This window comes from Rhinatrema bivittatum, chromosome 9 (genome assembly GCF_901001135.1).
Source record: "Rhinatrema bivittatum chromosome 9, aRhiBiv1.1, whole genome shotgun sequence".
In the NCBI taxonomy this organism is placed as follows: domain Eukaryota; kingdom Metazoa; phylum Chordata; class Amphibia; order Gymnophiona; family Rhinatrematidae; genus Rhinatrema; species Rhinatrema bivittatum.
Genome location: NC_042623.1, coordinates 107866797 through 107891546, shown reverse-complemented (window position 1 = coordinate 107891546; position 24750 = coordinate 107866797). Strand labels below are relative to the sequence as shown.

Sequence of the window (24750 nt, the reverse complement as noted above, 5' to 3'; positions counted from 1 at the left end):
GGAAGTGGTGAACTTTCTAGCTCTTAGCAAGTTGGAAACCACTGCTGAGAGTATTCATGTTTCAATAAGCAAGCCCTTTCAAGGCCCATGCCATAAGACAAAATTTGAGTCGGATCTTCGTGAAGAACAGGTCCCTGCTGCAACAGGTTCCTATGCGCTGGAAGTCAAAGAAGCGAATCCACCAGGAGCCTCCACAGATCTGCATACCACGATCTCCTGGGCCAGTCTGGAGCAACCAAGAGCACCATCCCTCTGTGGCGTTCGATCCTTTGAATCAATCTGCCCAACATGGGTCATGGCATACAGCAATTTGTCTTCCGGCATTCCTGCACTAGGGACATCGATCCCCAATGACTTCAGATCTCTCCTGTGGCTGAAGAATCGCAGAACTTTTGCATTGCGAAAAGTCACCAACAGGTCTAGGAACAGGAGACCCCAGTGATCCCGAATCAGTTGACACATGTCTAACAGTGCCCATTGTCCTGGGTCCAGACTCTCCCTGCTGAGAAAGTCTGCTCTTACGTTGTCCTTGCCTGCAGTGTGCGAGGCTGAGATCATCTGGAGATGCACTTCTATCCATTCCATAAGTTGATCTATTATCTGCGACACTTGTTGGCTCTTGATATCTCCCTGCTCATGTAAGCCACAGTCGTTGCATTGTCTGACATTATTTGGACCGATCGACCCTGCAGCCTGTCACCAAACTGTAAAAATGCCAGCTCTGGCTTCTAGCCAATTGATGTTCTAGAGAGAGACTTCTGCACTCCTACCAACCAAGGAGACTCACATCCGTTGTCAGTATCACACTGTCCAGTGGGGTTAGGGAAACCCCCTTCTGAAAATGATCCGCCTGCAGCCACCACTGCAGTTGGAAGGAGACCTCCATCAGCAGGTGGAGGCAAATTGAATAGTCCTGAGACTGCGGGTTCCACCGAGACAATAGGAAGTGCTAAAGAGGATGCATACGCGCCCTTGCCCATGGTACCACTTCCAGGGTCACTGCCATTAAGCCAAGTACCTGCAGGTAAGACTATATGGGTGGGCGCAGAGTGTTCAACAACAGAGTTGAGCTAGCAACTTCTGAATTCAAGCTTCCGGCAAGAACACCTTGTCATGCTTCATGTCGAACCAAACCGAGAGGTATTCCAGCGACTGAGTAGGTTAAAGATTGCTCTTGGGTAGGTTTGCCACCCAGCCAAGCTCCTGCAACAGGGAAATCACCTTGTGAGTCACCAGGCAGCTCTCTTCTGGCGACTTGACTTGAATCAGCCAGTCGTCCATCCTTTCACAACTCTGCCACAATTACTACCATTACCTTGGAAAAGGTCCTGGGAGCGGTGGCCAGAACAAAGGGCAGCACCTGAAACTGAAAATGGCACCTCAGAACTATGAACTGCAGAAAGCACTGATGTTCTATTGGATGGGAATGAGAAGATATGCTTCAGACAGATCCAGGGAGGTCAGAAATTCCCCCGAATGCACAGGGGAATATCACAGAGTGCAAGATTTCCATGTGAAAATGTTTCACTGGCAATTGATGGTTGACACCTTTGAAGTCCAGCATGGGACAAAAAGAGCCCTTCTTCGACACAATGAAATAAATGGAATATCGCCATGTATCTTCTTGAGACATGGGCACAGGGACCACAGCCCTCAGATGGAGGAGTCTTGCCAATATACTCTCCACTGCTTGCTTTTTCTGGGGGGAGTGGCAGGGAGACTCCATGAACATGTCCCGAGAAACACTCGAAACTCCATTGCAAATCCTTCTCGTATCACTTCCAGGACCCACTGATCTGATGTGATTTTGACCCACCTCTGATAAAAAAAGAGAGAGACGTCCCCCTATCTCCTGTTCCCAGGGGTGGGTTGGCAAACCTTCATTGGGAGGCTCCAGAGGTTCCACTACCCAAACCTGTGCCCCTTCTGGGTTGTCTGGGACGAAAGGACTGAAACCTACCAAAAGGTTGAGTCCTCTAAAAGGTCGCTCCTCTATAGGGTAGAAAACACCTGGATCCTCTAGCCTGACCTTTTATTCTCTAGCAAACAAGGAACCAGAGATTTGCCCCACTTACTGGCCAGTTTTTCCAACTCACTCCCAAATAAAAGTGAGTCGTTAAAGGGCAATTTGGTAAAGTTAGCCTTAAAGGTCACTTTGGTCAACCAATTTCTCAACCATAATTGATGCTTGGCCGCTATTATAGAAGCTACCCCTCTGGCTGACGTGTGGACTAAATAACAGCCCGCATCTGCCAAGAAGGCATCGGCAGGTTCCATAACCTCCCTGGACCTTATCCCAGAGCCATCAACCTCCTGGGAGAGAAGCAAACAAGAGCGAGCCACCAAGGAACAACAAGAATCAATCTGCAAGGTCATTGCCACTGCTTCAAATGCTTGCTTAAGGATAGACTCAATCTTTTTATCATGAGCATCCTTCAAGGCCGCTCCTCCTTCCACAGGAATAGTGGTCCGCTTGGAGACTGCACACACAAGTGCATCTACCTTCGGAAAATGTAACTGCTCTCTTACCATTGGATCCAGAAGGTACAGGCCTTCCAAAACCCAACCCCCTTTGAAAATAGCCTGTGGGGCACCACACCCAAGATCAATCAATTCTTGAATGGCCTTCATCATGGGGAAAAAAATAAGAGGCTTTACGCAAGGAAACCAAAATGGGATTTCTCTTTGGCTCAGTCACAGAATCTGCCCCAGGAACCCATGAAAAAGTAGAAGTATCCAAACCTGGAGGCACCTGAGGCATACTCACTGAGCTACCGTCCCCTGCTGAGGAACCAGTTAGGGGAGTTCCAATTTCAGGCACCCCACCTGAGTTATCTTTACCCAGACCTACATCCGGCTGGAAGGAACCAGATTTAGTGAAATCAGAGGAAGATAATTCTCCCTGAGCCTCCAAACAGCGCTGGCACAAGTTAGCGGGCACTCCTAGCGCAGTTTGGAGGCTCAGGGAGAATTATCTTCCTCTGATTTCACTAAATCTGGTTCCTTCCAGCCGGATGTAGGTCTGGGTAAAGATGACTCAGGTGGGGTGCCTGAAATTGGAAGTAGTCTTTGCCTGGAAATATTTAACCAATGTTTAAAATAGAAGATTGCTAAAAGATATTATAGATATAGATAGATAAAAACATATATAGATATAGTGTATATCTTTATCTATCTGTATTTGTGGTTTGTTGTGATAACAAGAGAAAAGTGGTTTTCTTGTAGCTAGCTAGTCTTTCTTTCTCTCCCAAGAAAATAAGTGTCAAAATCATTCCCATAGGAAGTAATAGGAACAGTGAAACTGGGTCAGTGCTTTAGCCCTATTTTACACCAGCTTCAAACAGGAGTAAATATATTCTGGTCTGACTGTTCTGAGTTGTGAATAACAGTCACTTATATATTTGTGAATAAGTATGTCTATAGACAGAGCTGAAGTTGTTAATGGACTGTGAATGGTGGCTCCTCTTATATGATCTGAATATCATTCATCAGGCTATGACAAAGTTTTGTTTGTGTCAAACATGGCCTTTTAATGTCAATTGCTGTTTGTCAAAACTCAAATAGTTCCTGCTGTTCATTATCTAGAGGCCAAAATGAATTTGACTGAATTAAGCCCTAAGAAATCAAGATTTAGTTTTCTTTGTATTTTCTGACAGCTGGCAATTTAGTTTCATATGGATTCTATATAATGCATACACTGTATGGTGGTTAAATGTATCTGATATGAATGGAAACACTTTGTAAAACAAAATGTTATGTAAAAAAAGTGATACATCAAATATAATTAACTAAGTATATATGGAGTAAGCTGATACAGATTTATATATAAACATTTGAAGGTAATGAAACAACAGAGGCTGTTGGCATTTTATAGACCAACTAATTTATTGAGCCATGACTGAGTGAACCCTTTTTCTCAAAAGTTCATGCCTCAGTAAATCAATTGGTATACCCAGCCTCTTTCTCGTTTATGCTACTACAGACTAATACAGCCCACCCTCTGAAAGTTTTCATTTTACTGTAGTGGTCATAGCTGTTTAGATGTTTAGCACGAAGGTTGAAAAAAATGTTATTGTATAACAATGTAATGTACTAGTTATATGAAAAATGTATATACTGTCAAAGGCAAAGCTCATAGCTGTTTACAATAGTTATTGTAGTTATTGGAAAAAATATGCACAGAAAAAAATGAAAAAAGTTCTGCCTCCCTTATATAAAATAATCATGCATTTTCATATCAAACACATATCTTTAGTGTGCTTAGTAGCAAAATCAAAAAAAGCTAATGCACAAAGATTCAAAATTAAGTATCCAACTACATTTAAGAAAAATACTGAATTTCTTAGCGTCCAGTCAGATGAATCCAGAACAAGTGGGTTATGCATCTCTACCAGCAGATGGAGGCGGAACAAACTGATGTCATAGTATACATAACCCTGCAATGACATCAGCCTGCCAGTATTCTCCGTCTCCAACAGATGGTGCACGTGCACATCCCTACTGGGGATTGCTTCATTTTGAGAAAGGTAAATTAAGGAGAATTAATTTGCCCCACTCTCCTGCGGTGATACCAAATGGTTCCTCCCACAGTTGAGAATTCCTGAGGTGATTTCCATGATCCCTCAGATGAGTGCCTTGGTCCGGTAGCTGGTTTTCAGCCGGTGTGGACTTAGCTGCTTTAGTAGATGAAAGGCAGTGGGTGCAGGAAGCAGCGGTAACGGCACATGCCCCCTTCCCCTGCAGCCACAGACCGTCTCTGTACTCAGCCAGGTAAAGCTGAGCTCCGGTAAGTTAAAAAAAAAAAAAAAAGGTAATATACCGAGACTTAGGAGGCTTTTGTTGCGTAGGACTTCTTCCTTCCCTGGTCTCCATGCTAAGCATGCCGTACTGATGTTCATCTCGCTCCGTGGGAGGTGGATGGACATGGGTAGTCTGGAGGATTGAGCAGCCTACTTAGGCTAGGCCCTGCTCCAAGGCATTTTCGCTGCATGCCACGTGGTAGGCCACAACAGCATTTTGCACACTTTCTCATGCTGCCCTCTACAAGATTGTTGGGTCGGCGTGTGCATCTAGCTGAGCTTCCACATTGTGCGCCCAGTTTTTGGATGCATCGTCGAGCATGTACATCCACGTTAAGTGGCACCATAGTGGCCGCACGCTTACCTGTGCGCACAAGTTGTACTGTGCGCTTAAGGTTTTTGGGTTGCTAATCTTTGAGATGCCTAAGTCTTGGATGTCTAGTTAGGCGCCTAGTTGGGTTGCCTAATTGTTGGATGCCTGTTTGGGTGCCTAAGTTGGGCATATATATATAGCCCATATATAGTATGTATATATTTAGAAAAACAAAACACCAGCTAGATGCACGCTTTCAGCTGCCGCTCAGCACTTTGTCGGCTATAATGGCGCCTATACCTAAGAAACCTAATCGCCTTACTGAAATTCAAGTACACTACCTCTAGCACGCTTCCCTGATCCAACTCTCTGGTCACCCAGTCAAAGAAATTGATCATATTTGACAAGATCTACCTCTGGTAAAACCATGCTGCCTCGGATCTTGTAATCCGTTAGGATAGTGCAGTTTCTAGAATCTTATGTTTTAACAGTATTTCCATTATTCAGCTCACCATAGAGGTCAGACTAACAGGCCTGCAGTTCGCATCCTCCTCCTTACTTTCACTTTGTATATAGGAATCATATCTGCCTGTTTCCAGGCCTCAATAACTAATCCCAGCTCTAAAGAAGCATTGAAAATGTCATCCAGTGGAGCTGCCAGAACTTCTCTAAGTTCCCTTAAAATCTTTGGATGTATCCCATCTTGTTTCCTTCACTTTAAGTTTAGCTAACGCTTCATGAACACACTTTTCTGAAAATTGAGGTTTACCTTACTTGTGTCCATTTTCTGCAGTCCTTCCACAATATGGCACTTCCACAATGAATACCAAACAGAAAATTTGTTGCACAATTTTTCCTTGTCAGCCTCTATATATTCCTCCCTTTTCCATGGAGTCTCACAATGCCACTTTTACATCTCCTCCTATCACTAACATATTGAAAAAAAAAAAAGTCTTTTCCTGCTGTTTTACAATGTATTTGCTATTTTTCCTTCCATTTGCATCTTTGTTCTCCTGACTGCTTTCTCAGCTTCCCTTCTCCTTTCTCGATATTGTCTTTCTTCCTCCTTCTGTGATTTCTTGTAGTTTATGAATGCTAATCTTTCTTCCCTTACCTACTTTAGAAAACCACAATAGCTTCTTTTTCTTTTTATATTTACTTTTCTAACTTTATAAAATCTGCTTTTCGTTTTGCCTACTGCTAATTCTCTTAGAATTTCCCATCTAGCTAATGATTCCTTGAGGCATTCCGCCATTTTCAGAAGGTTAGTTTCCTGAAGTCTAGGACTCTCACCTTAGAATGAATCATTGCTGCCTATGCTCTAATACTGAGCTACACCATCCAGTGATCAATGGGTCCCAGATGATCATCCACTACACCAGGTGTCGGGAACCTTTTTGGCTGAGAGAGCCATGAACGCCACATATTTTAAAATGTAATTCCGTGAGAGCCATACAAGACCTACCAAATTAATTTACTACAACCTCTACTCTCCTGATGCCCCCCCAAGACCTCCAAAATTAATTTACTACAACCCCCCACCCTCCTGACCCCCCCCCCCCCAAGACTTGCCAAAAGTCCCTGGTGGACCAGCGGGGGTCCAGGGCTCGCAGACAAATCTTTAATAAAAAAGTAAAAATCTAACAAAACCCCCCTCCCTCCTGATGCCCCCCAAGACCTCCAAAATTAATTTATTACAACCCCCCACCCTCCTGACCCCCCCAAGACCTGCCAAATGTCCCTGGTGGTCCAGCGGGGGTCCGGGAGCGATCTCCTGGACTTGGGCTGTCGGTAGTCAAAATGGCGCCGACTTTGCCCTCACTATGTCACTGGGGTCGACCAATGGCAGCGGTAGTTCCTGTGACATAGTAAGGGCAAAGGGCCATCGACGCCATTTTGATTACTGGCAGCCGACGGCCTTTTGCCCTTACTATGTCACAAGGGCTACCGCCGCCATTGGTCGACTCCAGTGACATAGTGAGGGCAAAGGGCCGTTGGCGCCATTTTGACTACTGGCAGCCGACAGCCCAAGTCCAGGAGATCGCTCCCGGACCACTCCTGGACCCCCGACTGGACCACCAGGGACTTTTGGCACATCTTGGGGGGGGGGATCCAGGAGGGTGGGGGGTTGTAGTAAATTAATTTTGGAGGTCTTAGGGGGCATCAAGAGGGTGGGGGTTTTTGTTAGATTTTTACTTTTTTTTTATTAAAGATTTGTCTGCGAGCCAGATGCAGCCATCAAAAGAGCCACATCTGGCTCGCGAGCCATAGGTTCCTGACCCCTGCACTACACCATCAGAAACAGTCCCCACTGGAATGCACCAGGTCCAGGATTACCCCCTCCTGCATGGTTCCTGTGTGAAATACTACTGCTAATTTTTTTTTTTTATTTGAGCTCTGTCAATTGCCTACCTAGAATGAAACTGGTTAAGTCATGGTGGATTGATTAAGGGATGAGGGTCTCAATTATTTTTGCTAAAATGTTGGCTAAGATTATAGTGTCTTCTCCGATCCGAAGACGCACTCCATCTTATCGAGACAAAGACGTTGTCCTTGTGGTGTCATCTGGGTACATCTGCAGCAACCCTGACGTCATGCGATGCCCGAGGCAGAGGACACATTCATCATTGGGGTCCATGATGGACATGATGCTTGGGCACCAAGGGCATTGCTTAAATCCAGATATGGCCATTACAGGATGAAATAAACAGGAAGCAAGATCAAAATCGATGGTGATGGGCGTTGATGGCCAGCGGGCACTGAAGCACCATCGCTGTGGGGCATCGACCGCAAAAGTAAACTTACCAATAATCATCGGAAACCCTTACTAGAAACACTACGGGGAGGACAGAGAGGGACCTGGTGTCGAACGCAGCAAAGAAAATCACATTTGAAAAAGTGGAAAGTTTTCTAAATAGGGTAAGTAAACTCTCACACTGCAATGCAGCAGCTATGTGGAAAACGAGAGTCTGAAGAGGGACGCTGCATGGACTTGTGGTATAGGGAATGCTGGACATGCCCAGTGTGGCAAGTCAAAGTTCCAGAAACTTTGACATACGTTTTTCTGTGTCGGGGCTCCATCTGATGTCACCCATGCGTGAGGACTACCATCCATCTTGTCCTCGGAGAAGATTAATTTTAGTCCTGTGTTTGTTATCAGATCCCTTGGAGTATGTCAGAGAAAAGATTTATGACTTTGCACCATCACTCCAATCAGGCTGCATCAGGGAAGGTATTCCTGGCCTTGTGCTCAAATCACTTGGGCGGTAAGGGGAAACATTTTTAGAACTGGGCCAAAAAATTAAAATCATTTACATTTCATATATGTATTTCTAATTCTTCTTTCATTGCTGAAGAAAAAACAGCATTTGATGGTTGTGAAAACTCTTCCTATTTAGCTACTCTCACTACCATAAATAGATTCATGCTTCTATGATGATCAGAATAAAAAGATCTCAACCACAGCTATTCAGAATCTTTAGCCGTTATCAAGATTGTGCCAACACAGAATGAAAATGCAGAAATATGACCAAGGGAGGATTAAAAGGGGAAAAAAAGAATAAGTAACTGGAGGATAGTACTGCTATTTTAGTGCATGTTACTCATTGGCTGGCTGAGAACTATACAACATATAAATATAGTACTATGCTCTCCTACAATTATATACTAGAACATACAAAAATGTTACAGAAACATGTTTCCTTAGACACTGGATGCAAAATATTGTCTTGCATAGTTATTGGCAGTGGAAATGCAGTTCAAAATGTTTCTCCCGAAAACAAAATTACACTCATGAATTCATACATTGTCAAGCAGCAAAACTATTTCCTGAGACATTAACAATAAACCTTTACAATCAATCTCTTTTCAACAGCTCACACTTGCCAATGATTTCATTTTAAAGCCATATTCTAACCTAGTGGTTCTCAACCTTTTTCCCCATCATGACACACCTGACAGACCATCTCACATGTGTGACACACTGCTCATTACAATTCACGGCGGAAATAAAAAATAAAGGTCCAGTTTTATTTTTATTGTTAAGAATGACACAAGGACAAGATACATATACTGTCTGAACAGAAACTGCATAAATAGTAAACATCCCACACCAAAACACCACCTATTTCCAGTACTCAAACAGGGGCGGATTTTCAGAGCCCTGCTCGCGTAAATCCGCCCAAAACCGGGCGGATTTACGCGAGCAGGGCCCTGCGCGCCGGGAAGCCTATTTTACATAGGCCTCCCGGCGCGCGCAGAGCCCCGGGACTCGCGTACGTCCCGGGGTTCTCGGAGGGGGCGTGTCGGGGGGCGGGGCCGGAGCGCGCGGCGTTGCGGGGGCGTGTCGGCAGCGTTTTGGGGGCGGGTACGGGGCGTGGCTACGGCCCGGGGGCGTGGCCGCACCCTCCGTACCCGCCCCCAGGTCGCGGCCCGGCGCGCAGCAGGCCCGCTGGCGCGCGGGGATTTACGTCTCCCTCCGGGAGGCGTAAATCCCCCGACAAAGGTAAGGGGGGGGTGTAGACAGGGCCGGGTGGGTGGGTTAGGTAGGGGAAGGGAGGGTAAGGTGAGGGGAGGGCAAAGGAAAGTTCCCTCCGAGGCCGCTCCGATTTCGGAGCGGCCTTGGAGGGAACGGGGGTAGGCAGCGCGGCTCGGCGCGCGCAGGCTATACAAAATCGATAGCCTTGCGCGCGCCGATCCAGGATTTTAGTGGATACGCGCGGCTCCGCGCGTATCTACTAAAATCCAGCGTACTTTTGCTTGAGTCTGATGCGCAAGCAAAAGTAGGCTGATCGCGCTTCTTTTAAAATCTACCCCACAGTAAACACCTTACTTAAGCAAAGGCAACACTGAAAATATTACACCAGGCCTTAAGACATCAATACACCTCCTATTCGGAAAACTACACGCCAGCAGAAAACTTCACCTGAATCATATGTGCAGACCCTCACCTAACAAAGAATAAAGAGACCAAAACGCATAACTAGAAGCATGCAGACAAAAATTGAATTGGAAACTGCAACAAGCCAGGATCTCTGTATGCAGTGTAACAAAGGAACAAGAGAAACATCACCAGTTCTTATAAAACAAATCAAGAAATATAAAATCAATAGCAGCAAAACCATACTAACAAAAAGAACAGATTATTTCAAAACAATAATTAAAAACTTGTATCAAAAATTTCTAGATGCCAATAAAATATTTCAAAACAGCAGTCACAAATGCCCAATAATGAAAAATAAGGATACAAAAAATGTTTTGCTCTGCAAACCTGGGAACGTTTGATATCCAGGTGCCTTGAGATTGTTTTGAATTAGCAGGAGGAGGGATGGTTTGCTTGCAACTTTCTCCTCTCTCTCTAACACTGGCTCTCAGTCACTCACATGTACACATGCTTTTTCTCTCTCACTTATATATGCTCTTAATTACACATTTACACACATGCTGTCTGTCTTTTCACGCTTACACATACAGGCTTTCAATCGCACACATACATGCTGTCTTCTTCTCTCACACACAGACTATCATTCACATGCTTACACACATGCGCTCTCTCTTTCTCTCATTTACACATAGGCTCTCAATCACATACTCACATGCTCCCTCACCTAAACCAGCTCTCAATCACACACAGACACACATGGTCTCTCTTTTACTTATACACACAGGCTCTTAATCATACATACACATGATCTCTCTCACACAGAAAGGATCTCAATCACACACACATACTCTTTCACACAAACAGGTTTTCAATCACAAACTTACACATACAGGTTCTCAGTCATACACCTCCATTCATGCTATCTCTCACTCACAGGTTCTCAATCACACACATACTCTCTTTCACATATACTAACTCCTGGGGGAATTCTGCGCTACTGTGGAATGCAGAATTTGCGCAGAATTCTCCCTTCCCGCCGATTTCCTCCCTCGTCGCTCTTCCCGCAGATTTTCACCGTCGCCTCACCGATTTCTCCCTCCAAAACCGGAAGCGCAAGGACAGCGGCCATCGCAAGAGTGGGGGCATCTCAGCTCGGCCAAAAAATAACAGAGGAGACCCTGGCAAGCCACGAAAGGAGCGCATCCCACGGCACACGGGACGTGCTCCATTTGCGGCGAAGATGAAGGCCTGGCACACCGTTTGCGGCGAAAAGAGAAGGCCCCCGTGTGCTGCGAACGGCGCGCCCGGGCCTTCATCTTTGCCGCGAACAGAGCACGTCCCACGGCATGCCGGTGAGAGAGACTGTGTGTGTGTGAGAGAGGGGAAGGTGATAGAGAGCATGGTTGGTGGGGGGGGGGGGGGGGGGGGAGGTGAGAGAGAGCAGGAAGGTGTGAGAGAGAGCATGGGAGGTAAGAGAGGGTGGGTGGGGTGATGCTTGAGTGTAGGTTTCAGAGAGAGGGAGCCTATATGAGGGGAAGGGGATGCCAGTGAGAGAGAAAGCAAATTTTGCTTACCTGTCACAGGTGTTCTCACAGGACAGCAGGATGTTAGTCCTCACATATGGGTGACAGGATAGCGTCCAATCACGGAACACTTCTGTCAAAGTTTCCAGAACTTTGACTGGCCCCTACTGGGCATGCCCAGCATGGCACCAATCCTGCAGCCAGCAGGGGTCCCCCTTCAGTCTTGTTAAAAAGCTACAGGTAGTGCCGAAATTAAAATAAGAAAATGTTACGAACCCAACACTGTGGGACGGCGGGCGGGTTTCGTGAGGACTAACATCCTGCTGTCCTGTGAGAACACGTTACAGGTAAGCAACATCTGCTTTCTCACAGGACAAACAGGATGGTATATGGGTGAGTACCAAGCTGAGGATGTCCGAGTATGCACCAAATGCACTCAGGCGTGCAAGGCACTAGGCCTGGGATGAAATTTGGCTGAGGGCATCCTGAATCCTACCGGGCAGGGTGTTGGTGCATCACGTTGTAAATAGGTTGCACAAGACAGACTGGCCAAAGATGTCTAAGCAAGATGTCTAAGCAATAATGGGCTGCAAAAGTATGAAGAGAACTCCAGGTGGCAGCCCTGAAAATGTCAGGAAGCGGCACTGAGCATAGGTGTGCTACTGAAGTTGCCATGGCTCTCACAGAGTGTGCTTTAACAGTCTAGAAGTGGAATGCCCGCTTGCTGATAGCAAAAGGATATGCAGTCCGCCAACCAGGAGGAGAGAGTCTGTTTACCCACAGGCTGCCCCAATTTGATAGGATGGAAAGAGACAAACAATTGAGTGCTTTTCCTGTGGGCAGCTGTACGGTCTAGGAAGAACGCTAGAGCCCGTTTGCAGTCAAGGGTATGCAGAGCCTGCTCTCCTGGATTAGAATGCGGCCTGGGAAACATGGTAGGTAGTATAATGGATTGATTGAGATGAAACTCCGAAACTACCTTAGGAAAGAATTTAGGGTGAGTGCGGAGTACTGCCCGGTCCTTCAGAAGTTTAGTGTAAGGCGGATAGGTAACTAGAGCCTGTAATTCACTAACTCTGTGAGCGGAGGTGATTGCCAAAAGGAAAATCACTTTCCATGTGAGATATCGAAGGTCACAGGACTGAAGAGGCTCGAATGGTGGTTTCATGAGCCGACCCAAAACTAGGTTGAGGTCCCAAGAAGGGGCCGGAGGATGCAAAGGAGGCTTGAGGTGAAGAAAGCCCTTCAAAAAACATGTTACAAGGGGTTGTACTGATCCCCAACACCATTATGGAAGGCGGCTACTGCACTGACATGCATCCTGATGAAGTTTTTAGGCCTGAGTCTGACAAGTGCCAGAGATAGCCCAGAAACTTCGTGATTGGACAGGTAAAGGGGTCAAGGGACTGAGAAGAGCACCATGATGTAAACCTGGTCCAGTTTGTAAGAATACGATTTTCTCGTGGAAGGCTTGCGTGAAGCAATCAGGACACGGGAAACTGGTTTAGAAAGATTAAGTGGCTGAAGGATTAACCTTTCAACATCCATGCCTTCAGGGACAAGGCTTGAAGATTGGGGTGGCGTAGGCACCGGCCGTTTTGAGTGATTAGAAGGGGGTCCTTTCCCAAGGGAATGAGCCTGCGAATGGAGAGATGCTGAAGTATTGGAAACCACACTTGGCATGGCCAGTGAGGTGCTATCAGGATCATGGTTCCCTTGTCCTGATGTAAATTCACGAAAGTCTTCGAGAGAAGTGAAAGTGGAGGGAATGCATATAAGAGACCGGTTACCCATGAGAGGGAGAAAGCGTCTCTTGGCTGATAGTGTTGGCTGCGAGTGAGAGAGCAGAAGTTGTCTACTTTGCGATTTTGAGGTGACGCAAAGAGGTCTATTTGAGGATGACATTGATGGAAGATCGAGTTCGCTACTGAGGAGTTGAGAGACCACTCATGCGGCTGAAAGGTGCGACTCAGCTTGTCTGCCAACACATTGCCCACTCCCGGCAAGTAGGTGTCCCTGAGGTACATAGAGTGGGAGAGGGCCTCCGCCCAAGTCTGTGCAGCTTCCTGACACAGAAGGAAGGAGCCCGTCCCTCCCTGTTTGTTGATGTACCATAGGGCCACCTGGTTGTCCGTCTGGATCAGGATAACTCGATTGGAGAGGCGATCCTGAAATACCCTGAGAGCATATCTGACTGCTCGGAGCTCCAGGAAATTTATTTGGTGTTTGGCTTCCTCTGGAGACCAAGAGCCTTGTGTCTGCAGATCGGCCACGTGGGCTCCCCAGCCGAGGTTGGAAGCATCGGTGTTAAGAGTTATTTGAGGGTCTGGAGCCTGGAAGGGCAAGCCTTGGAGGAGGTTGACCTGATTTCTCCACCAGGCAAGAGACTGACGGAGTGAGTCGGTTACATGGACAATGGTCGACAGGGGCTGAATGGATTGAGTCCATTGTGACCTTAGAATCCACTCCATGACTCTCATGGCCAAGCGAGCCATTGGGGTGACCTGAACTGAGGAAGCCATGTGTCCCAGGAGGATGAGAAAGTGATGTGCAGTCGTGGAGAGCTGAGACTGCAGCTGGTGTGCAAGAGAAACGAGATTGACAGCTCGCTGTTGAGGCAGAAAAGCCTTTGCCTGCAAGGAGTCCAAGTCTGCCCCAATGAACGATAAGGTTTGAGATGGGACTAAGAAGTATTTGTCGTAGTTGACGAGAAATCCTAGCGAAATTAGAGTGTGTAAGGTAAGACGTAGAGACGACAGAGCAGCTTGCTGAGTGGGAACCCTGATTAACCGATTGTCTAGATAGGGGTAGACGTGAACACCTTGAGTCCTGAGGAAGGCTGCAACCACGACAAGGCATTTTCTGAAGACTCGTGGTGCAGACGTGAGGCCGAATGGAAGCACTCGGTACTAATAGTGCTTGGGGCCTACTAAAAACCTCAGGTATTTGCGATGGGATGGAATTATCGCAATAAGAGTGTATGCGTCCTGGAGGTTTAGAGAGCAGAGCCAGTCTCCTCTTTGTAGAAGAGGAAAAAGAGAGCCCAAGGTTACCATTTTGAACTTTTCTCGCTGGAGGTACTTGTTGAGGGCACGTAGGTCCAGGATTGGTCGAACACCCTCCGATTTTTTGGGGATTAGAAAGTACCGGGAATAGAACCCTAGCCGTGCTGAGAGTATGGTACTGGTTCTATTGCCTTGGACTGGAGGAGGAGGGAGACCTCCTGTTCCAGAAGGATGGAATGATCGGATGTTCTCCATGTTACTAGAGGTGGGGAGTCCGGTGGAATGGAGAGAAAGTTCAGATGATAACCCTGAACAATTATCGCCAGGACCCACTGGTCTGAGGTGATCGAGTGCCACCTGTTGTTGAAATGGCACAATCGACCTCTCACTGGTATGTGGGGCAATGGAAGCTGGCTGCTGCTATCTATGCAGGAGTCAAAAACCGGAAACAGGACCTGGTTGAGGAGGTGCTTGTGGTTTTTGTTTTCGTGTCTGACGAGACTGGGTTTTTTGAAACTGTCTCGTAGAACGGTTTCTAGCTGGTGGTGAGTAGGATTTCTTCGGGTGGAAGAATGACTTCTTAGAGTCCTTTCGGAAGGGCTGTTTTGAAGAGTACTCAGAAGGCATCAGAGAGAGCTGTCTTAGGGTCTCATGATGGTCCTTGAGTTCTGCCACCGTTCGTTGAATCTGCTCACCAAACAGATTATCTCCTACACAAGGCAGGTCGGATAATCTGTCTTGTTCTTCAGGGTGAAGGTCGGAAGACTTGAGCAGGCCCATTGTTTTGCCGAGATAGCAGCTGCAGATACCCTGGTATAAGTGTCAAAGATATCATAAGATGATCTGATCTCATGCTTGCCTGCCTCAAAATCCTTGTTTACTAGGGTTTGGAGTTGATCTTGAAATTGCTGAGGCAGGGAGTCTTTGAAGTCGTGTATCTGCTTAAATAAGACCCTATTATATTGGGTCATATAGATCTGATAAGAGGCAATTCTGGAGATGAGCATTGATCCTTGGAAGACATGGCGACAATGGCATCTAGAAATTTCTGTTCCTTGCCTGGGGGAAAGGAAGTGTGAGGTTTTGATCTCCTTGCTCTTTTCTGGACAGATTCTACAACCACAGATTGGTGATCCAATTGAGGTTTGTGAAAGCCTGGAGCTGACTGTACAAGATAGGTGGTGACAGCTTTCCTGTTGACTGGAGCAACAGAGCCAGGATGTTCCCAGTTCTTTTTGAGGAGATCCAGAAGAACCTGGTGGATAAGGATGGAGGTTATTTCCTTGGGAGCATCCAGGAATTGTAACAGCTCCATCATTTGATGCCTATCATCCTGTTCCGTCTGTAATTGGAAGGGAACCAATTCAGACATCTCCTTCACAAAATTTATAAAGGAAAGGTCCTCTGGAGGAGAACACTTTCTGCTTTCAGTAGGTGAAGGTGGTGAAGGCAAATCATCGGTGTCTGGTGAAGAATCATCAGTCCAAGTATCATAGGGATCAGCACCTACCCCTCTAGGGACTAGAGGAGGACGGGGCGGTAGAATCCCTGAAGGTCCTGGTCTAGGCTCTGAAGGACTCGAAGGAATAACTGGAGGCACCGATGAAGGCATCGAAGGCACCGGTGCAGGCATCGAGGGTATCGATGGATGGCTTGGTGGCGCCGCCGGCCGTATCGGCGCCAATGGATGGATCGGTGGCACCGACGGTCGTATCGGCACCAATGGATGGATCGGTGGCACAGACGGTCGTATCGGCATCGATGGCTGAGGCATCGACAGAACTCTCGATGGAGGGATGCGGAACGGTGTTTCTCCTCCCGATGACAAAGTAAGTGGGGAGGGGCACCGGAGCCATTGGTGACCCAGGGTCCATTGGTGGAAAAGCGGCCATGAGCGCTTCCATTCTTGAGAGCAGCGGTGCCAACGCTGCTGGGATCGGGTCGGTGGTCGGTTCCGGTATCGGTACCGGTGTCAGAGGAACTTGGAGTCGATGTATTGCCTTGTCGATGGCCTCCTGAACCATCCGGTCCAGTTCTTCTCGGAGACCTGGAGCAAGCAGCCCCGGCTCCGGAACAGAAGAAGAAGGCAGAGCCATAGCCGGAGGGACCACCATTAAAGGCAGAGTCGCGGCTCCCGATACCCTGTCGGGTGAGGGTTGCCTCAGTGACCCGGCCGCCGAAAAGGTCGGTGCCTTTTCTGGACGGGGTTTCTTCGACGGCGGCTTGGACAATAGTGAGGTCGATGATTTTGCCCCCTCGATGGTCCGAGACTTTCGATGCTGGTGGCGCTGTTTATCTCTACGATCCCCATGGTCCTGAGGGGGAGTAGAGGGTGTTAAAGGCTGAGAAGTCGTCGATCCGGACAGTCACCAGCCGGAGGTCGATACTGGTGCGAAGCTGACGGTGCCGGTTCTCACGATGTCGATGCAATGGACGGCGTTGGGGTTTGAGCACGGAAGAGAAGTTCCATTTTCTACATTTTAGCCTTGCGACCTTTTGTTGTCATTAGGGCACATTTGGTGCAGGTTAGGACATCGTGCTCACATCCGAGACACATTACACAGACTTTGTGGGGGGTCTGTGATGGACATGGTGCGATTACAGTCTGGGCACCGGCGGAACCCTGACGCCATGTCCATGAAAAAATTGAGTCGCAGTACAGTCGACAGCTAGTAGGCCGCGAGGGCCAAACTCGAAGGTAATCGATGGAAAATGAGTAAAAAACTTACTGGAGTACCGCGGCTTGAAAAAGTTGAAGGAGGGACCCCTGTGGGGTAAATTAAATTTTAGTAATTCCGTGAGGAAAATTCCTGTCAGGAATCTCTGCAGAGCTCCTTAACCGCGTGGCTACTGCTGCGCGGAAAAAAGAAGACTGAAGGGGGACCCCTGCTGGCTGCAGGGTTAGTGCCATGCTGAGCATGCCCAGTAGGGGCCAGTCAAAGTTCTGGAAACATTGACAGAAGTGTTCCGTGATTGGGCTCCATCCTGTGATGTCACCCATATGTGAGGACTAACATCCTGCTTGTCCTGTGAGAATATGTGGTGAGAGGGGGTGTGGGGGAGGGGGAGAGACAGCTTGGTTGGTGAGAGGGGGTGTGGGGGAGGGGGAGGGGGAGGGGAAGAGACAGCTTGGTTGGTAAGAGGGGGAAGTGGGGGGAATGCTTGTAGGTTTCACAGAGGGAGCCCTATGTGAGGGGAGGGGAGGGTGACAGAGCAGGAGGGTGAGAGAGAGCATGGGAGGTAAAAGAGGGGGGCTGGGGAGATGCTTGAGTGTGGGTTTCAGAGAGAGGGAGCCTATATGAGGAGATTGTGAAGGAGTGTGTATGAGTGTGAGAGATTGGGAGCTCTTGTGTTTGAAAAAGGGATTGTGTGTATGTGAGGGTGCTAGCCTGTGTGAAGGGATTGTGTATGTGAGAGAGCCTGTATGAGGGTGAATGTATGTGTATTAGAGAGAGGGAGCATGTGTGTGAGAGAGGGAGGGTCAGAGGGAGCCTGTGTGAGGGGCAGTACTGAGAACAGGGTCAAAGTCTGGGACTGGCAATAAAGTGGAAAAGGTTGAGCCTAGAGGTGAAGGTGAGAGATATTGGCAGGTGGAGGAGTTGGGGCCTGAGAGATGGCAAACTGGCCAGGGGAGTAGGGAAAGTGAGTGGAAGGGACACTCTTACAGTGAATTACTAGGGAAATTCTGCTCAAAATATTTAAAATTCTGCAACTTTAAGTAACACATTTTCTGTAACAATTTAAAATGTAGTTACTTAAAGACTGTCATGTAAATTGTGTTATTTTGACCAATATAAAATTTGCAGAATTTTGCAGAATTTTCAGTTTTTGTGCGCAGAATTTTCAGTTTTTGGGTGCAGAATTTTAAATTTTTTTGCGCAGAATTCCCTCAGGAGTAATATACAGGCCTCACTCATTCACATACATGCTGTCTCACTCATACAACACACACACACACACACAAAACATATAGCACCTCAAAACACATATGCTTGCTCATTCACTCACTCTCCCCCCGAACTAGCGACAGCAGCAGCCTCTTCCACTTCCAACCATAAAGGCAGCAGCAACCTCCTTCACTTTCAATCCTTGCGGAGAAAGGAGTCCCATCGGCCGCGGGGGTTGATGTCGTTCTTAGTTTTCTTCCGAGCCACGCTGCTCATTCCTTAGGCTGCACCTCTCTTCTCTTCCCCGGGCCGAAGCTGCCCGCACTAGCATGGTCTCTTCTTCATGCGCACATACCCGCTTGCTCACCACTTCCTCTTCCAGGCCGCGGAGGGGGGGGGGGGGGGGACAGGAAGAAGAGAGCAGCTGTCCCCTGCCGCATTCCACCTGGGCTATCAGCGTTTTAAGCCCGGGTGGAGGACCTAATTTGCTCGGGTAGGGGGAGCAGCTGGGTCAGCGAGGGACCGGGAAGTGTCAAGCACACACCTGTGTGTGCTTGGCGACACACTGGTTGAGATCCACTGTTCTAACCTAACCTAAAAGTTGACCAAATGAAAATACTTTACAGACAAACAAGATTAAAAAATGAACTTTATATGCTAAAGAAAACAAAACATCTTTTTAGCAGAAAGTTATTCTATCTATATAATATTTTCCTTCCAGGTTTTGGAATACCAACTACCTTCAAACTTCTTATCATGGGTCTATACAGAACATAGACTCTGTGTCCATTTCCTACCTCTATGCCATGAGCCATCAGAACAAAGTAACAGCAAACTGAAATGACGATTTAGTAATATTAAAAAGAAGCTTGCAACCATATCCAATGGAAACATGGATTTCTGAATGCAAAAAATGTGGAAGAAATACAAGGGGATTAAATAAAATGAAATCAATTTTTATAAAGCATAGGAGTAATTTTCATCTACTAGAAAGCTGAATTACGGACTAAATAATGCAGTGGTAGAAAAGCTGAAAGAACAGTTGATGTATGAAATTAAGGCAGCCAGTCAATGCCATAGAACCTACTGCTTTACTTCAATGAGAATTTTTGGGACTGTGGAGCATTTTGGTCAGTAATAGAAAAGGGGTAGCAAACCATTGTGGGCTTTCCTGATACTGCTGCAGCACAGGCCTTTTGGGGAAATCAGGAGCATTATCAAAATGTGGAATTCAATAAAATGCATAAGGGACACAGAAGCAAAATGTGATGCTGCAATGTTACAAACAAGGGCTCTATACCAAAAAGCTAACTATACACATAATAGCCCTTAACTGGCAAAGTGAAAGACTAATCTCTCACCTCTTCGATCTCTTTGGTTTTTGCAGCTATCGCTTTAGAGCGGCTCTCAAGTCGATTGGTCTCAAACAGCTCTGCTTTTGCCTCATGATCTTCAGGTTGGTCTCCAAACAATGCTGCCGAGGAGGTAGCCTTTCAAAATAAAAGCTTAGGTTTACAACACATTCTGAAACCAAAATATAAACATTGCTTGTCACAATGGTTCTTAGCTCTGCTGACTATAATTATTTAATTTCACCCTTTTATAAGTATTACAATTGCATTACCAGCCATTAAAACCGTTGGTAATGGTTCAACTGCATATAATTAAGGTCTGGTTAGAGCTGGCATTGTCACAACTACTTTGACATGAATAATCCCAGATATTTTTAGATTTTCCATTCTAATATATAACATGAATTCTGATGTTTTAGGACTGCACCAGTACTTTGCTATTATCTCCTTTACAAATAAATTTTACATTTAAACAATATATTCAGAGGGATAGTCATGTTAGTCTGGTGTAGCAAAAATGACACTAGGTGTGTAGAACCTTATAGACTAACCAATTTATTGAGACTTTTGAGGACAGAGTCCAGTTCATCAGATGAAACAAGTATTTCTAAACATGAAAAATAGTTGTAAATAAATGTCCAGGGGATTTTAGGATTTTATCAGCCACTTTATAACTATTTTTAAATACTGGGGTCCATATTCAACCATGGAATGGCTAGTTAAATTAGCTGGATATACCTAGCGCTGAATATACCCCAGCTATCTGTATAACTTGTTATATAGTTAGAATTTAGCCACATACGGCTTCAAATATCACCTCTTTACATTTAGATGGATAACTTTTCAGTTATCCATCTAAATAGCTTCTGAATATTGGCCTCACCATGACTAATCCATAATAAAATTAAAGTTCTGGTTATATAATACCTTTATTAAATAAAAAGATAGTTTTCCAGGTATAAAATATAGGACGATACTACAGTTGACTTAATACTCTCTGAACAAAGTAGGGTATCTCATATTTCCCAAAGCAAATCACAGAGAAGATACTTTAGGGACATACTTTCCATGCTCCTCACAAAATGATTTTGGACAGTAAACAGAAAAAGGAACAGCAAGATTAATTTTAGAACAATATTGTGACATTTGGTTTAGAAGAGAAGACATTAATGAAACCATTGAGAGCTTGAAAAAGATCTTACGTATTCATCAGTAATTTCAGGTAAACTGCTTTCATCAGTTTTATCCTTTTTTTCAGCAGCCCACTTGCTTGCAGCCTCTGCAAGAGCAGCTTCAGATAGCCTGCTGCTTTTTTCCAAGGCGTTGGCCTAAACAAGAATAATGCCATCAGTCAACACTAATGACATCAGTCAATTCTGAATGCTCAGAATAAAAATCTAGGCTCAAATTTCATAATTATTAGTAACAAACAGGAATGAAATTTTATAACTATAGGGACAGATGTTATAGTACAGGAGCACATATAGGAACATAGCAAATGATAAATAAAAACCCAAAGATTCATCCAGTCTTCTCAGCAAGTTATTTAGGTTTCAAGCTGCCACTCTGTGCAGGTTACCCCCATGCCTTCTGATAAGGGTTGCAATTGCCATTCTGTGCAGATTACACCCATGCAGAAATGTTAAACCAAAAGTTACCACAGATTACCTTGCTTTTTCATTTCTATCATCTAACCACTAGTGATCTTCTGTTTTTATTCCATGCCTTTTTGAATTCCATTACCGTAGTTGTCTTCACCATTTCTTCCAGAAGGTCTTTCTATGCATCCATCACCCTTTTCATAAAGAAATATTTCCTAAAATTGTTCCTGAGTCTACGCCCTTGGAGTTTCATACCACCTTCTTTTCCATCAGAAAAGGTTTGATTCATATGCATCAATATCTTTCAGGTATTTAAAAATCTGTATCATGTCTCCCCTGTCCTATAGGGTATATATATATATTCAGATTGCTCTTCTCTGGGCCACTTCAATCCTGTTTTTATCTTCTCTGAGGTACAGTCTCCAGTAGTGAACACAGTACTCCAGGTAAGGTCTTATCAACAACATTATCAGTGTATTAGCACCTCCTTTTTCTTCTGCTAGTTATTATTAGGAAAGGAATGGAGAATAAAGCAGAGAATATCATAATGCTCTGTATCGCTCCATGGTGCAACCTCATCTTGAGTAATGTGTGCAGTTCTGATCACCACATCTCAAAAGACATGCAGAATTAGAAAAGGTACAAAGAAGGGCAACCAAAATGATAAAGGGGATGGAACAATTCTCCTATGAAGAAAAGCTAGAGAGGTTAGGGCTCTTCAGCTTGGAGAAAAGACGACTGAGGGGAGATATGACAGAGGTTTATAAAATAATGAGTGGAATGGAACGAGTAAATGTTAATCAGCAGTTTACACTTTTAAAACGTACAAAGACCAGGGGACACATGAAGTTACTAAGTAAAGCAGAGTTGCTTACCTGTAATAGATATTCTCCTAGGACAGCAGGATATTTGTCCTCATACATGGGTGACATCATCGGATGGAACCCGGCACGGAAAACTTATGTCAAAGTTTCTAGAAACTTTGACTGGCACACTGAGCATACTCAGCATGTCAGTATCCATGTGGGGTCCCGTCTTCAGCCTTTTAACATAGTTTTACGAAAAAATAAAATAAACATAGGAGAAACCCAAGCTCTGTGGAGTGGTGGGTGGGTTTTGTGAGGACTAACATCCTGCTGTCCTAGAAGAACACCTATTCCAGGTAAGCAACTCTGCTTTCTCCTAGGACAAGCAGGATGGGGTGAATCCCTAGCTACATGCTATTCCAGAAAAATGAAGAGTCCAACAGACACCTAACCATGTGCCAACGGGTGCAACACCACTGGTGCTGTTGGTAACAGAGGGAGATAGCTTGAACCTGAACAATGGGCCCTAAGCAGGAAGAATGGGGTTCAACAGCTGAAAGAGATACCAAAGGACGGACTGGCCAAAACTGCTATTGCGTCAGCCATCCTTTTCCAGACAGTAGCGAGAGACGAAAGTGTGGAGAGAACTCCATATTGCAGTCTTGCAGGTCTTGTCCATGGAGACTGTTCGACGTGGGCCACTGAAGTCGCCATGGCTCTGACAGAATGAGCCTTGACACGACCCCCCAAGCTGCAGTCCCACCTGAGTGTAGCAGAAGGAGATGCAGTCCGCCAACCAGCTGGACAGTGTCTGCTTAGTAACAACAACTCCTAATCTATTCTTGTCAAAAGAGAGAAAGAGTTGTGTGGACTGCCTGTGGCCTGCTGTCTGCTCCAGGTAGAAGGCTATGGCTCTCTTGCAATCTAACAGGCCGATACAGTACAGTACGCTCCGGTCCAACACCCCCGAACCTAATAGCGCCCGCAACATGCAAATGCATGTTGGTGGCCCTATTAGGTATTCCCGCGCGATTCAGAAAGTAAAATGTGCAGCCAAGCCGCACATTTTACTTTAAGAAATTAGCGCTTCCCCAAAGGTAGGCGTTAATTTCTGCCAGCGCCGGGGAAGTGCACAGAAAAGCAGTAAAAACTGCTTTTCTGTGCACCCTCCGACTTAATATCATGGCGATATTAAGTTGGAGGTCCCGAAAGTTAAAAAAAAAAGTAAAAAGAAAAAAAAAATTTGAAATAGGCCTGCGGCTCGCGGGTTGAAAACAGGATGCTCAATTTTGCCGGCGTCCAGTTTCCGAACCCATGGCTGTCAGCGGGCTCGAGAACCGATGCTGACAAAATTGAGCGTCGGCTGTCAAACCCACTGACAGCGCCGCTCCTGTCCGAAAAGAGGCGCTAGGGATGGTTAGTGTCCCTAGCGCCTCTTTTTACCGCTGACCCTAATTTAAATTAATTAAATTACTGTATCGCGCACACAGGAGAGTGACCTGGGTGCTCGCCCGCTCTCCCATGATTTTTACTGTACCGGCCCGTAAGTTGTGCAGAGCACATTCGCCCTGTTGCAAATGAGGCTTGGGAAAAAAGTGGGTAGGATGATCGACTGGTTAAGATGGAAATCTGTCACTACCTTAGGCAGGAATTTGGGGTGTGTACACAGAACCACCCTAATATGAAAGAATTTTGTGTATGGTGGTACATCACCAAAGCCTGAAGCTCACTGACTGCGACCAAAAACATGACCTTCCAGGTCAGGTACTTCAGATCACAGGAGCGCAGTGACTCAAAAGGCACATTCATGAGCTGAGCGAACACCACATTAAGGTCCCAGGACATAACTGGAGGCTGCATGGGAGCTTTCAACTGAAGCAGACCCCACATAAAGCGACCCACTATGGTTGCACAGGAATGGGCGAACCATCCATACCCTGGTGATAAGCACAGATAGCACTCAGGTGCACCCTAATGGAGTTGTTTTTAAGCCAGCATCCGAAAGGCGCAAAAGGTAATCAAGCAGTTTCGGTGTGGAGCAGGAGAACGGGTCCAAGCCATGACCCCTCACACCACTCAGAAAACCTCCTTCACTTCAGGCCGTAAGACTTCCTAGTGGAAGGCTTCTTGGAAGCTACCAGGACCTTAGATATATCATCGGACAGGTCAAGGGGCTGCAAAATTAGCCTCTCAACATCCAGGTTGTTAAAGACAAAACCCTGAAGTTGGGATGGGGCAGCCTGCCCTGATCCCACTTGACAAGGTCTGGGGAAGTTCCCAGATTGATCAGCTCCCAGACTGATAGATCCCGCAGGAGCGGGAACCAGATCTGCCTCGGCCAACGAGGGGCTAGGAGGATCATGGTTCCCCTGCCCTTCTGGAGGCTTCAGGAGAGTCTTCATAACCAAAGGAATGGAGGATATGCATAGAGAAGGCTCCTGCCCCAATGGTGGGCAAAGGCGACTGAGGCTAGTTTTCCGTCCCCCATGTACAGGCAGCAGTATTTTTCCACCTTGCTGTTGCAGAGGGAGGTGAAGAGATCCACGTCTGGGGTTCCCCAGAGTTGGAAGATCTGATCTACC

General features: G+C 46.2%; 1 protein-coding gene across 11 annotated transcripts in view; it reads right to left on the bottom strand.

The window, feature by feature from the left end:
* PPHLN1 (periphilin 1) overlaps window positions 1-24750 on the bottom strand; it is a 340184-nt gene that overhangs the window by 90134 nt on the left and 225300 nt on the right. For all 11 annotated transcript variants that reach the window (XR_003858726.1, XM_029616785.1, XM_029616780.1 and 8 more), the window contains 2 exons: window positions 20964-21089; window positions 19771-19899 (listed from right to left, as the gene is read on the bottom strand). Coding sequence is in view for 10 of the 11 variants with exons in the window: in XM_029616785.1 (XP_029472645.1) it covers window positions 19771-19899; window positions 20964-21089 (255 nt within the window). In the remaining variant the exon portion in view is untranslated. The remainder of the gene's footprint in view (window positions 1-19770; window positions 19900-20963; window positions 21090-24750) is intronic.